Source organism: Petromyzon marinus, chromosome 59, assembly GCF_048934315.1.
Source record: "Petromyzon marinus isolate PM22_M1 ecotype Great Lakes invasive population chromosome 59, UKy_Petmar_22M1.pri1.0, whole genome shotgun sequence".
NCBI lineage: Eukaryota > Metazoa > Chordata > Hyperoartia > Petromyzontiformes > Petromyzontidae > Petromyzon > Petromyzon marinus.
This window is the reverse complement of record NC_133725.1, coordinates 5,431,154-5,446,171: the sequence shown is the minus strand read 5'-3', so window position 1 is coordinate 5,446,171 and position 15,018 is coordinate 5,431,154. Positions and strand designations below refer to the sequence as shown.

The following is a 15,018-nucleotide window of genomic DNA, read 5'->3' as shown; positions in this document are numbered from 1 at the left end:
TGCAGGCTGGTACACTCAGTTTACAACTTCGTTCCTACCAGTAAAAAATACATAACTTTTCTTAATTGTACTGTTGGTTCTCATTTGTTAACCAGGAAATCTGTCAACAAAAAAAGTAACGAAAAAACCAACCTAAATAAAATATTTTTCTTTAAACAAAAAAAATCCATAACTTTTCTTGTACTATATTCTTAGTTTTTTCGGTAAAGTCACGTTGAAGAGAAACAACAAAATAACAAAATATATATAAATCAATAAAAAATTCTAACGACGTTTCGACCATAACTCAAACGTTCATCATCAGGTGTGTCGGTTTCTTGTACTGTTGGTTGTTCTCATTTGTTAACCAAGGACATCTATCAACAAAAAAACTTAACAACGAACACAAAAAATCAACCTAAAGAGAGAGAGAGAGTGGAGAAAGCTTCCGTAGCTTTCGATCGCATTTCCGCGACCGTCGAAAGCACCACCACCAACAACGTTCGTCGTCGTCCGCGTGAGATGCCGGACCTGGAACGTCGAACGCTCCACCCGGTAGCAATCTCTGAAGGTGGCTCCCGGGTACAACGAGTGCCTTCCGCCAGGGCTCCCTTCGGAGCGAGCTCCTCGGCCTCCCGTCGCCTCCAACACCTCCACCACCGCCGTAGTTGTTGTTGTCGTTGTTGGTGTTGTCGTTGTTGTCAGAGCGGCGGCGGCGGCGGCTGCGGCGTTGGCGACCGACGCCGTCAGCTCGACCAAGGCGCACGCCGTGAGGTCGTCGTCCGCCACGAACTCGCACAGCAACATTGCCAGCGCGATGTTCTCCCCCATTTAACACGACGGGAGAAAGCGACGAACCCGTCTTTACCCACCCACCCAGCTCTCTCTCTCTCGCTCGTGGTTTTTGATGTTTACCATCAGAGGAAACAAGAAGATGCTCGGTGTCGTCGGAAATTTGCTTCGTTCAGCATTTCGGGGTTTTTTTTTGTGTCAATGTTTTGTTTTATGTAAGACCCCCCCCTCCTCCTCCTCTTGTTTAAATGAAGGATCTCTCTCCTTTCTTCTGTGTCTCGTCTCTCTCTGTGTGTGCAGCAGCACCACCATCACCGCCCCGAGCACGCCGTTCAATTGGAGAGAATTTCCGCAGCGCCACCGAAGAGCGCTCTGCCGCCTTTTGCTACGGGGGTGGAGGGGGAGGGGGTGGAGGAGGGGTGGGGGGAGGGGCAGTGACGTCACGTGGGGGGTGCGGACCGCACCGGGTGACACCATCAGAGGGGGTGACGCCAAAATCACTGTCCATAAATGACGTCACGCGATTTTGGACGATTTTTGCCCCCCCCCCCTTTCGTCACACGGCGTCACAAAAAGTCAGACCCCCCCCTCAAATATGACGTCACAAAGCTCTGCCCCCCCCCTCAAATATGACGTCACAAAGCTCTGCCCCCCCCCCCCCCCAAAATAATACATGCTTCAAATCGCTTTAAACTATTGTCATTGTAGTGCGTATTTAATGTGGCGCTGCACTCTGATGTTGTAGGAGAAAAAAATATGTAAAAGTTATTTTTAATTAAGTAGAACGTGTTGCCATTATTTATTTACAGTTGCGCAGTTTGATGTGACGTCACATTTCTCAAACCCCCCTCGTCACGCATCGTCACAAATGTCTGACCCCCCCCCCCAGGTGCGTGACGTCATTTATGGACGGCCCCAAAGGTCTTCCCGGTCGGTTGTATCCTCGTATCGCGCCGCCGATCGGCACGGTTTGGCCACGTATGGTGCGAAAGAAGTTCAACATAGTGCATTTACACATCTTCCCTGACAAAGATGGACTTCTTTGAACCTCGTAGTACAAAACGGACCGTCTCCCCCTCACCAAGATGGCTACCCCCGAACGTCACGTCCGGCTCCCCCCGCGCTGTCCCGCCCGAGCCGTTGTCGCCGTGGAGACGCGAAACGCCCCGCCCTCGGTCGCCATAGAGACGCCCCGCCCCTCCGGTGGTCGCCTGGGAGACGCGCCCCCGCCCCGCCTCGCCCGCGGTCGCCACGGAGACGCGCCCCCGCCTTGCCGGTAGTCGCCATGGAGACGCGAGACGCCGCCGTCAGCGATGGACGCCACTCAGAGGCCGCTGCGGGTGCCGACAGACCTGGAGGTCTACGCCGAGGCGCATGGCCTCTTCGATCTCTGCAAGGCGAGTTGGAGCCACGACCTCCACAACAACAACCACGACGACGACGCCGCGGGGCAACAGACACCCGCGTGCAATGCGTGACCCGTGTGACGATAGGAGGAGCGAGAGTTCCAACGTTCGTGGGCCTATTTTATTGAAGGGACTCTTACGTTAAATTTTGATTTAAAGCTTTCGTGACTGCAGTAATTCATATTCTTAGCTCTTTCAGTAAAGAGCTAAGAATATGACTCTTACGTTGTTGTTGTTGTCTTGGTGTGACCCCTTCGATTATTTTTTTCAGTTGCGTTTGTTGCCCGCCCAAAGTTTTGGGAATTGTTATTCTTTGGGTCTTTCGGTGAAGTCACGTAGATAGGTTCAAAGAAAATAACAAAAAACTACGACGTTTCGATCGCAACACAAGCGGTCGTCATCAGGAAAAGGTGGGGGGGGGGGGAATTGATGTCCTCTACTTATGCAATTTGCTCTTATATATATACACCTTATTTATTTCTATTCATTCGTCTAGTGATCCCAATGCTGTAACCTTCTTACCCGCCTCTACTGGACATCTGTGGGGGGAAGAGCTTCTTAACTTATCGGATTTCTCCAGGATAAATAAAGATTCTGAATTCTGATGCGATTCCGTCTCAGAATCTACTGGAGCAGGTGCTTATACACAAGCCCGACGACCCCATCCAGTTTTTCATCGACGCCATCAACCGCGATAACCAGGATGGTGAGGACCCCTCGTCACCGTGACCACCGTCGCCGTGACCACCGTCGCCGTGACCACCGTCGCCATGACCACCGTCGCCATGACCACCGTCGCCGTGACCACCGTCGCCATGACCACCGTCGCCGTGACCACCGTCGCCATGACCACCGTCGCCATGACCACCGTCGGCATGACCACCGTTGCCGCATCATCGCCATCACCGCCAACGCTGCCGTCGCCCTCATCACCTCCCTCACCGCCACCGGCATCATCCTCACGACCGGCATGATAGCCATCATCGCCATCGCGGCCGTCGCTACCGTGTGATTGGCATCGCTTTCGTTGTCATCATCACTGTCGTTGTCATCACCACTACCATCACCATCATCATCATCGCCATCATCATCACCATGATCGGCATCACTGTCGTTGTCATCACCACTACCATCATCATCATCGTCATCATCATCACCATGATCGGCATCACTGTCGTTGTCATCACCACTACCATCACCATCATCATCATCATCGCCATCATCATCACCATGATCGGCATCACTGTCGTTGTCATCACCACTACCATCATCATCATCGTCATCATCATCACCATGATCGGCATCACTGTCGTTGTCATCACCACTACCATCATCATCATCGCCATCATCATCACCATGATCGGCATCACTGTCGTTGTCATCATCATTGCCATGATCATCATCACCATGATCGACATCATTGTTGGTGTCATGATCACTACCATTATCATCACTACCATCATCATCACTACCATCATCACCATGATCGGCATCACTGTTGATGTCATGATTACTATCATCATCATCACCATGATCGGCATCACTGTTGGTGTCATCATCGCTATCATCATCACCATGATCGGTATCACTGTCGCTGTAATCATACTACCATCATCATCACCATGATCGGTATCACTGTCGCTGTAATCATCACTACCATCATCATCACCACCATAATCGGCATCACTGTTGGTGTCATCATCACTACCATCATCATCACCATGATCGACATAATTGCCAGTATTATCATGACCATCATCACCGCCATCTACACGGCCATCTTCACCATCACCATCATTGCGGCCACCACTGCCATCACCATTATCACCAAAGACAAATAATCCCCATAAAGCCTTACCAGACTTTTGGGGCAAGTGCTGTCAGCGGCCACCTGTGAAGGCCAACACGGCACACGAGGGGGTGGGTGGCCAGCACCACGCCCGGAGGGTGGTGCAATGCATGGGCGTATAAACTGAGAACTGAGAGAACTCACGCATATACTGTGAATGGATAACACGGGAAGGTCTGCACGGGTGGGTTCATGAACCAATTTGCTGTGCTGCCGCATCCTGGCCACCTCAGGTCATCAACGTTTAGGAGATTCACACCGACCGTCGCCTCCAAATTGCTAGATCACAGGCATGCGCCACCCACAACACCACCACGGTACCACACCACCATACCACCACACCTCACAACCACCACATCACCACACTGCCACACCACCACCACACCACCACGCCACCACATCACCAAGCCACCACCTCACCACGCCACCACGCCACCACCACACCACCACATCACCACACCACCACATCACCACCACGCCACCACATCGCCACCACGCCACCACGCCACTATACCACCACCACGCACCACACCACCACCACCACAGCACCACGCCACCACACCACCACCACACCACCATGCCACCACACGACCACGACCACACCACCACATCACCACACCACCACATCACCACGCCACCACGTCACCAAGCCACCACCTCACCACGCCACCACACCACCACGCCACCACGCCACCACACCACCACCACACCACCACACCACCACATCACCACGCCACCACACCACCACAACACCACGCCAGGCTATTAGCTGAATGGAGCACAGCATATGGCATGTCCCCCCTCTCTGTTTAGAAGTGGGGTTAGCGGCTACCGACTGTGTTGCCCCGACAATAGACTGTGCTGTGTGATTATTAACACGACACGCGTGCCGGCGAATGTTTGCAGTGCCAAGGATCCTACTACTGGGGCCTCCTGCCTCTGGCAAGACCACGATTGTAAGTCGAGCGAGTCTCTGTGAAGGGTTAACCCAGGGGGAATCTGATCCTTACCCCTGTGTAGTATTAATAGTTCAATGTTAAAAAAAAATGTATTGAGGGGCTACTGTGTGACTCGTTTTGCTGTGGTCTGGGACTGTTTTTTTGTTTTGCTGCCTTGCCCAAGATTGCATTTGGTGTTGTAAAATCGTCAGGAATTGATGTACTTATGCAATTTGTACTCATATGCTTTTATTTATTTATATTTAGTGAATTGCTTAGATTTCTTAAAATTTGCAATTCTATCGTGTTTTTGTACTGGTTGTTGTTGTTGTAACTTTCTGACCCGCCCCTATTGGACATTTGTAAAAAAGAGCTTCATAGCTCATCGGATTCCTCCAACGATAAATCAAGATTCTGATTCTGATCCACACGGCCCACGGCCAGCAGTGGCCTATCGCTTCAGGGCATTGCCGATTTTTTTCGTATTCGTGAAACAACGCCGATAGGCAATCGTCATACAATTATGGGAAGAGATAACATGAAAAAGTGTAAACCAGGGTATTGTATGTAACGTATGTGTGTTTAACTTCTTTCGCACCGTACATAGACACCCGTGCTAATTGGAGGCGCAGTGTTGAGTCTATGGGAAGTGTTGAATCTATGTATAGTGCTGAGTCTATGGGCAGTGTTGAGTCTATGGGCAGTGTTGAGTTTATGGGTAGTGTTGAGTCTATGGGCAGTGTTGAGTCTATGGACAGTGTTGAGTCTATGGGTAGTGTTGAGTCTATGGGAAGTGTTGAGTCTATGGGCAGTGTTGAGTCTATGGACAGTGTTGAGTCTATGGGCAGTGTTGAGTCTATGGACAGTGTTGAGTCTATGGGTAGTGTTGAGTATATGGGCAGTGTTGAGTCTATGGGCAGTGTTGAGTCTATGGATAGTGTGGAGTCTATGGGCAGTGTTGAGTCTATGGTGCAGTGTTGAGTCTATGGGCAGTGTTGAGTCTATGGGCAGTGTTGAGTCTATGGATAGTGCTGAGTCTATGGATAGTGTTGAGTCTATGGGTAGTGTTGAGTCTACGGGCAGTGTTGAGTCTATGGGCAGTGTTGAGTCTATGGATAGTGTTGAGTCTACGGGCAGTGTTGAGTCTATGGGCAGTGTTGAGTCTATGGATAGTGTTGAGTCTACGGGCAGTGTTGAGTCTATGGGCAGTGTTGAGTCTATGGATAGTGTTGAGTCTATGGACAGTGTTGAGTCTATGGGTAGTGTTTAGTCTATGGATAGTGCTGAGTCTACGGGCAGTGTTGAGTCTATGGGCAGTGCTGAGTCTATGGGCAGTTTAGAGTCAATGGGCAGTGTTGAGTCAATGGGCAGTGTGCTGAACTTCTTTCGCACCGTACGTAGCCAACCGTGCTAATCGGAGACGGCGGGTTTGTTGGCTCTGTGTGTCCAGGCAAGGCTTGCGTGCGAGAGGCTTGGAGCGGTGCACGTGAGCATGGACAGACTGGTCGCCAACACAGGCTCGGACTTTGCGGCAGAAGTGAGACGGCTGAAGGAAACCGGCCAGGTAGGTGGTGTGCGTTCTCACACATACACAAAGACCCCCCGTGTAGCCTTTAACAGGCTGTTGGGGCAAGGGGACGTCCATAAATGACGTCACGCACCTGGGGGGGGGGGGGTTAGACATTTGTGACGATGTGCGACGAGGGGGGGGGGTGAGAAATGTGACGTCACATCAAAATGCGCAACTTTAAATCAATATAGAAAAAGACGTTCTACCTAATTAAATAGACTTTTTGATAAATATTTTCTCCTACAACATCAGAGTGCAGCGCCACATTAAATACGCACCACAATGACAATAGTTTGAAGCGATTTTAAGCATGTTTTATTTTTTTTGGGGGGGGGGGGCAGAGCTTTGTGACGTCATATTTGAGGGGTGGGGGGGGGAGCTGACTTTTTGTGGACGCCGTCTGTTGCGCGTCGTCGCTTTAAGATGTTCTGTATTCAAATTTAGTTTGTTGCGGTTGCACCCGACTGAAGAGCCGCATGGCTCACAGGGCTGTACCTAATAAATGAAACTTGAAAGCTTGAAACTTGACGAGGTGGGGGGGGGGGGGTCAAAAATCGTCAAAAATCGCGTGACGTCATTTATGGACGGCCCCCAAGTTGTTAGGAAGCACATATGGGGGCCGTTACGGCACGTGAAGGGGTGGGTGGGTGGGTGGCCAGCACCACGCTCTGCCGCTTTTGTCTCCCCAGTGCTGATATTTTACGCAATACGCCAGGCGCTCGTTTAAGGCTGAGTCGACCTAGCGGAGGCCCTGGAGCGGTTCAGATATTTGTCATGAGCGCGTTAACGGAACTCGGCTCGCCAGGTTCATAGCACGGTGCACTAACCACTACACTACCGCTCCAAAGACATATAGCCTTAACAGACTGTTGGGGCAAGTGCAGTGTGCGAGCAGCACCTATGAAAGCTGGCACGGCACACGAGGGGGTGGGCGGCCAACACTATGCCTGGCCGCCTTTGTCTCCCCAGTGGCGATGTTTTTACACACCGCACCAGGCGCTCATTTGAGGCTGATTCAACCTAGGGGAGGCCCAGGACCGGTTCAGGAAATCGTCACCGGTGGTGGCGGGAATCGAACCCGGGTTGCAGAGTTCGTAGCGCAGTGCGCTAACCGCTACACTAGCGCTCCCCATCCGCGCACGCAAACGCAAGCGTGCGCGTGCTGCTACTCAGGACGGCTGGACTGCGTCATAGTATGGCTCCGTTCGCCGATCACAGCAGGAAGTCAACGCCTCTGGGCGATATCTGCTGTGTTTGATGGGTAACGTGAAAAAAAAATCTCCAAGTCAGGTGTAACCCCGATGGAAAAGGGCCTTCGGAACATAAACGGTAAACTAAACTATTATTATTTTACCAGGTAAGGCCCACTGAGCTATATAGCTCTTTTTCAGACGTGACCTGGCCACAAATGATAGCTCAACAAAGTGAGTGACCACGTGAAAACGTACAGCAGCAGCCAAATACACTAAACGCGTGACGTTGATTCTCAATGTGGAGGGAAAAACCGGAGGACCTGGAGAGAAAAATTTACAAGACCACAGGGTTGAGAGACACGCAAACTCCAAACATCTCCTAGCCACTGTGATGGTGATGAGAGAGAGAGAGACATGCAAACTCCAAATAATCAACAGGCGTCAGGGTCGGGATCAGACCCATGTTCTCCTGCAAACCAGGCGAAGTAGTCAACATCTCCTAGCCACCGTGATGATGATGAGTGAGAGAGACACGCAAACTCAAAATATACAGCAGCAGACCTCAGGGTCAGGATCAAACACTCAACCGCCTACACACCAGGCGAGATAGTTAACATTTCACCACTTCTGTTCTCATTGGGTTTCTTTATACTAAATAGTTGTCGTGATGTACAGCCCCTTTGTCAATCCACGGCTGGATGAAGGCCCCCCCACCACCTACCCCCCCAACACCATGCCGGTCATGGGCGTTGTTTGGCCATGCTTCACCACTCACCATGCTGGTCAGCGTGGCCTGGTGAGGCGGGGAGGGGGGGTGTTCAGCAGCGGTTCAGACATTGCCCGCCACCGATGGCAGCCGTGACGCCAAAATTGAACTCGGGTACGAGGCTTCACAGCGCGCGCGCGCTCACCACTCTGACGCCGCTCTTAACCGGCTGTAAATAAGCGCCATCTGTCTATCCCATTGACATCCTTTATTTAAAAGCGCGGGAACATAGAAGTTCAGCGCAGCAGTGGAATGTTCTGCACTGCTCTCTTTTGCTCAGCACGTGGCCCCGTAGCCCATAGACGTGTGTACGTATGTAAATTGAACTTCTTTTGTACCACCGTATGTAGCCAACCATGCTAACTGGAGGTGTGGGGGAAGGAGAACAAACTAAACGCAGCCTCTTTGTGCGTTGTCGTTGCCCATCCAAGCACTCTCCAGGCTCAAATGCTGCTTAGATTCCGAGCTCTGACAGAGATCGGGCATGTTCCAGTTAATTTGGTAAAAGGCCACCGAGCTGTTACCTGCCGTTTAAGTCAACCCTTCTGCTTGCCGCGTGCATCCTGTGTGTGCATGGCTCCCGCAGGAAGTGCCGCCCCACCTGTGGGTGAGACTCGTGCGGGACAGGCTCATGGAGAACGACTGCACCAACCAGGTGCCACCTGCTTGGGCACGAGGCTCCACGTCCTCGCCTCGCCCTTCCTCACCGTGCCTCTCCCTTCCTCGCCCTTCCTTGCCATGCCTCACCCTTCCTCACCGTGCCTCACCCTTCCTCACCGTGCCTCGCCCTTCCTCGCCGTGCCTCGCCCTTCCTCGCCGTGCCTCGCCCTTCCTCGCCCTTCCTCACCGTGCCTCTCCCTTCATCGCCCTTCCTCACCCTTCCTCACTGTGCCTCGCCCTTCCTCACTGTGCCTCGCCCTTCCTCACTGTGCCTCGCCCTTCCTCACTGTGCCTCGCCCTTCCTCGCCGTGCCTCTGCGGCCGTCTGGAATGCTCTTTTGTCTTCCGATATTAGGAAGCCACTGGAGCTATGCACTTTTAAAATCATCTGGATTGACAATCTAATTTCTTACATACGAACACACTTCCTCGTGACCGACCCAGGGACAAAGCATCGACACGCACACGCACGGAAGGGCACGCGACCATCGATGGAGAGTCCCAGCCAGACGAGCAGCGTGGAAACATCAACAAGTCAGGTGTAATCCAAATGGAAAAGGGCCTTCAGAACGTAAACTATTACTAAGCAATTTTTATTTTACCAGGAAAGGCCCACTGAGCTATACTGCTCTTTTTCAGAAGTGACCTTGCCACGGATAATAGCTCGATGAAATGGATTGTCATCATGTGGAAATTTACAGCAGCTAAATGCTCTCAACCGCGCATTCATAAATAAACGTGGAGGGAAAAACCGGACGACCCGGAGAAAAAGTAACGAGACCACGGGCAGAACATGCAAACTCAAAATATACAGGCATATCGTCAAGGTCGGAATTCAACCCACGATCTTCTGTAAACCAGGACAGGGAGTTAACATCTCGCCGCCGCGGTCCTCCACTAACACCACCACCCCGCCCCCCCCTCCCCCCCCGGTGCCCTCACCTCTCGCCTCCCCCTGTCTGCATGTCGCGGCGCGGCAGGGCTGGCTGATTGAAGACTTCCCTCAGACGCGGCCACAGGCCCTGCTGCTGCAGGAGAAGGGAATCGCCCCTCGTCACGTGGGTGAGCTCTGCGTTGCCCTGACACCTCACCACCGGCACTCACAGTGCAACCGGCAATTACGCTGTTAGGGTAAAGGCATTGTCCTGCAATTGCTTGTACGTATCTTGAACTTCTTTCGCACCGTATCTAATCGAACGTGCTAAATCGGAGGTGCGGGGGAAGGACAACAAACTAAACACAAAAAGCAGTTTTCAATATAGATGATTTACAAGTGCTTAACTCTGGTGGCTTCTTAAATATCAGAAGGAACAGCGTTCCAGACGGCCTACGGAAGCGCACTTGAAAGCGTGGCTTCCTAAATATCAGAAGGAAGAGCGTTCCAGACGGCTACGGAAGCGCACATGAAAGCACACGTGGTGAACGTCTTTATTCGACGGCCAGCTGCTGCGAGGATGACCGCAGTTCACGTGATGGTGGTTCATGCTCCTTGACGAGATCAGCGAGGTGTTGTGGTTCGTTTGCGGCAAGCACTTAACGTGCAATGAGGCGTGACCTTATAACAGTGCCTTTCACAACAAGTTGTCCCAGAAGCTGGCAGGCCACGGTGGTAATTCCGTTTTGGAAAAGGACAAATCACTGGACGTTTTGTGACAACGTGACGCCGATAGGAACGCTCGGGATAGAACATTTGGGAAAATTTGTTTGAAAAGACCGAAACAGGTGGAGGACTTCGTCACAATTCTGGCTAATCGCGTCATGAGGCCGGTTGTTGTAATCACCAGCGAAACGTCTCATTACGCGAATTGTAAATCGCATGGGTTTACTCTCCATAGTTAGTTAGTTCATAGTTCATTTATTTGGTATAGCCCTGTGAGCCATTCGGCTCTTGAATCGGGTGCAACCGCAACAAACAAAAAACATGAACAAGAAAACATCTTAAAGTGACTATGTGTGACTGTGCAAACAGAAAATACAGGAAAAAAATATCAAAATATTCCTGAAATAGCACCGTACACCAACGCTGTGTGCAAAAATCCCAGTGGGATGCAAGTCAAACAACAACAACAACCACAAGACAACTAAGATTAAGGCCATCAGTCTAACTCCGTACTACAATAAACAAAAACATGGCCAAAACAAAAAAAACTCCAACACGCCGGTGTGCTGAAGTCGTCACTAATTGGCACGTTGTGTTCACGTGACACAACCATACTTAATTGGCTGTGTCGGGTGGTGGCGGGTTTAACGATACACGTTTATATTTCCACAATCCAGCCCGTAAAAAAAACACAACCTTTATTATGGACTGTTTGAAATAGTTGCTAAATCGCGTGCGTGGTCGCGTGTGCAGTCATGCTGGATGCCCCCGACGCCGTGCTCATAGAACGCAACCAGGGCAAGCGCGTGGACCCGCTCACCGGAGGTGAGAGAGGCGGCGGTGGCGACCCCCCCCCCCCGCACCGACAGCCTCACCGCCTCACACGCGCCAAGAAGGAGTGGCGACGGGTGGCTAGGTCACGCCACGTTAGGGTCTGGTTGGTCGGCGTGGTTAGAGCCGTGCCCCTGGCCTTTAACCACACTAATTGGCGAGTGTGGTTAGAAACCAGGGGTGCGGCTGGGGTTTAATTGGGTAGTTTGTTTAGAATCCAGGGGTATGGCTGGGGTATAATTGGGTAGTTTGGTTGGAAGCCAGGGGTACGGCTGGGGTTTAATTGGGTAGTTTGGTTAGAATCCAGGGGTACGGCTGGGGTTTAATTGGGTAGTTTGGTTAGAATCCAGGGGTACAGCAGGGGTTTCATTAGGTAGTTTGGTTAGAATCCAGGGGTACGGCTGGGGTTTAATTGGGTAGTTTTGTTAGAAGCCAGGGGTTCGGCTGGGGTATAATCGGCGAGTGTGGTTAGAAGCCAGGGGTATGGCTGGGATGTAATTGGGTAGTGTGGTTAGAATCCAGGGATATGGCCGGGGTTTAATTGGGTAGTTTGGTTAGAATCCAGGGGTACGGCTGGGGTTTAAATGGGTAGTTTGGTTAGAAGCCAGGGGTACGGCTGGGGTTTAATTGGGTAGTTTGGTTAGAAGCCAGGGGTACGGCTGGGGTATAATTGGGTAGTTTGGTTAGAAGCCAGGGGTTCGGCTGGGGTATAATTGGGTAGTGTGGTTAGAAGCCAGGGGTACGGCTGGGGTTTAATTGGGTAGTTTGGTTAGAAGCCAGGGGTACGGCTGGGGTATAATTGGGTAGTGTGGTTAGAATCCAGGGGTATGGCCGGGGTTTAATTGGGTAGTTTGGTTAGAATCCAGGGGTACGGCTGGGATTTAAATGGGTAGTTTGGTTAGAAGCCAGGGGTACGGCTGGGGTTTAATTGGGTAGTTTGGTTAGAAGCCAGGGGTACGGCTGGGGTATAATTGGGTAGTGTGGTTAGAATCCAGGGGTACGGCTGGGGTATAATTGGGTAGTGTGGTTAGAATCCAGGGGTATGGCGGGGTTTAATTGGGTAGTTTGGTTAGAAGTCAGGGGTACGGCTGGGGTTTAATTGGGTAGTTTGGTTAGAAGCCAGGGGTACGGCTGGGGTATAATTGGGCAGTTTGGTTAGAATACAGGGGTACGGCTGGGATATAATTGGGTAATGTGGTTAGAATCCAGGGGTATGGCCGGGGTTTAATTGGGTAGTTTGGTTAGAATCCAGGGGTACGGCTGGGGTTTAATTGGGTAGTTTGGTTAGAAGCCAGGGGTACGGCTGGGGTTTAATTGGGTAGTTTGGTTAGAAGCCAGGGGTACGGCTGGGGTATAATTGGGTAGTGTGGTTAGAAGCCAGGGGTTCGGCTGGGATATAATTGGGTAGTGTGGTTAGAAGCCAGGGGTATGGCTGGGGTATAATTGGTGAGTGTGGTTAGAAGCCAGGGGTATGGCTGGGGTATAATTGGTGAGTGTGGTTAGAAGCCAGAGGTATGGCTGGGGTATAATCGGTGAGTGTGGGTAGAATCCAGGGGTACGGCTGGGGTATAATTGGTGAGTGTGATTAGAAGCCAGGGGTATGGCTGGGGTATAATCGGTGAGTGTGGTTAGAAGCCAGGGGTATGGCTGGGGTATAATTGGTGAGTGTGGTTAGAAACCAGGGGTATGGCTGGGGTATAATCGGCGAGTGTGGTTAGAAGCCAGGGATTCGGCTGGGGTATAATTGTCTTTGTGTGGTTAGAAGCCAGGGGTACGGCTGGGGTATAATCGGCGAGTGTGGTTAGAAGTCAGGGGAACGGCTGGGTTATAATCGGCGTGTGGTTAAAAGTCAGGGGTACGGCTGGGGTATAATTGTCTTTGTGTGGTTAGAAGCCAGGGGTACGGCTGGGGTATAATCGGCGAGTGTGGTTAGAAGTCAGGGGTACGGCTGGGGTATAATTGGCTTTGTATGGTTAGAATCCAGGGGAACGGCTGGGTTATAATCGGCGAGTGTGGTTAGAAGTCAGGGGGTATAATCGGCGAGTGTGGTTAGAAGCCAGGGGTATGGCTGGGGTATAATTGGCTCGTGTGGTTAGAAGCCAGGGGTACGGTTGTGGTATAATCGGCGAGTGTATTACTCGGTGCAGGGCCGGGCCTCTCATTGGCTGCTGCGGTTAGGAATTGGGTTAGGGCAGGGGATCCACAAACCAAAATACCAAAAAAAGCCACATTTTATTCGAATTTGGTAAAAATATTTAAAGAGCCACACAATGCATGTGGTGAATATGAGACGGTGGGTCCTTGACGTCACGAAGCAGCCCTTGGAAGAGCCACATGCGGCTCCGGAGCCAAAGGTTGCCGACCCCTGGGTTAGGGTTAAGGTCTGGTTACCTAGCGTGGTAAGGTTGGGAATCTAGCCGTGTAGTGTGGTTAGGGTTAGGGTCTGCATGGCTAGGTTTGTGAGAGTGTTAGCTCGTTCAGGCTAGAATCTGCTGTGCTTAGTGTGGGTTGAGGATAGGGCTACATCCAATACTTTGCTCTGGTTGGTTAGCACACTCCAATCCATAACAGTGCAACTCCTTCTGTTCCCAAGTAAGATCATTCCTCTTTCCAAACTCCGGCATTCACCGGCGTGTGTCCGTGCGTCTCCCCGTTAAGACTTCAACCACATGAGTGTGGTTCTAGTTCGAGCCATGCCAAGTAAATGTGCCAAATTAGAAAAAATTACGCACAAGTCACTCAACTGAGAGAACACGTAGCATTCATCGCCCCGAACTGCAAAAACAATTGCAGATTATGTCTATAAGCCACGGTTCCCTGGGTAATGAGAGTGGCACGGAAACCAAAAGGCACTCATAATTTGATTTGACGAGCAAACGTAGATCATTTCACGATCGCGGGTTGCGCGCGCGCGTGTCCCCGTGGCAGACGTGTACCATGCCACCTTCGCCTGGCCCAATGAGCCGAGCGTGCGCGCCCGCCTGCTGGCGCCGCCGGGCATCTCCGAGGAGCGCACGGCGGAGCGGCTGCGGCGCCACCGCAGGGACGCGTGGGCTGTCGAGGCCTGCTACCCCAGCTGCCTGCGCAGCGTCAACGCCGACCAGCCGGCGCCCGACCTGCTGGCACAAGGCAAAGCCAGCTATGGCTGCAAAGTTTGGTCGTACATGTTATGTACAGTGAGGGAAAAAAGTATTTGATCCCCTGCTGATTTTGTACGTTTGCCCACTGGCAAATAAATGATCAGTCTATAATTTTAATGGTAGGTTTATTTGAACAGTGAGAGACAGAATAACAACAACAAAATCCAGAAAAACGCATGTCAAAAATGTTATAAATTGATTGGCATTTTAATGAGGGAAATAAGTATTTGACCCCCTCTCAATCAGAAAGATTTCTGGCTCCCAGGTGTCTTTTATACAGGTAACGAGCTGAGAT

The 15,018-nt window shown here is 51.4% G+C and overlaps 1 protein-coding gene across 1 annotated transcript in view; it reads left to right on the top strand.

Moving 5' to 3' along the window:
• The first annotated feature begins 2,011 nt into the window (after positions 1–2,011).
• Positions 2,012–15,018, top strand: part of AK8 (adenylate kinase 8) — a 20,882-nt gene continuing 7,875 nt past the window's right edge. Inside the window, exons 1-8 of the mRNA XM_032976401.2 lie at positions 2,012–2,168; positions 2,799–2,883; positions 4,933–4,982; positions 6,415–6,528; positions 9,080–9,148; positions 10,133–10,214; positions 11,506–11,577; positions 14,512–14,712. Of these exons, the coding sequence (XP_032832292.1) occupies positions 2,085–2,168; positions 2,799–2,883; positions 4,933–4,982; positions 6,415–6,528; positions 9,080–9,148; positions 10,133–10,214; positions 11,506–11,577; positions 14,512–14,712 (757 nt within the window). The 5' untranslated portion in view covers positions 2,012–2,084. The remainder of the gene's footprint in view (positions 2,169–2,798; positions 2,884–4,932; positions 4,983–6,414; positions 6,529–9,079; positions 9,149–10,132; positions 10,215–11,505; positions 11,578–14,511; positions 14,713–15,018) is intronic.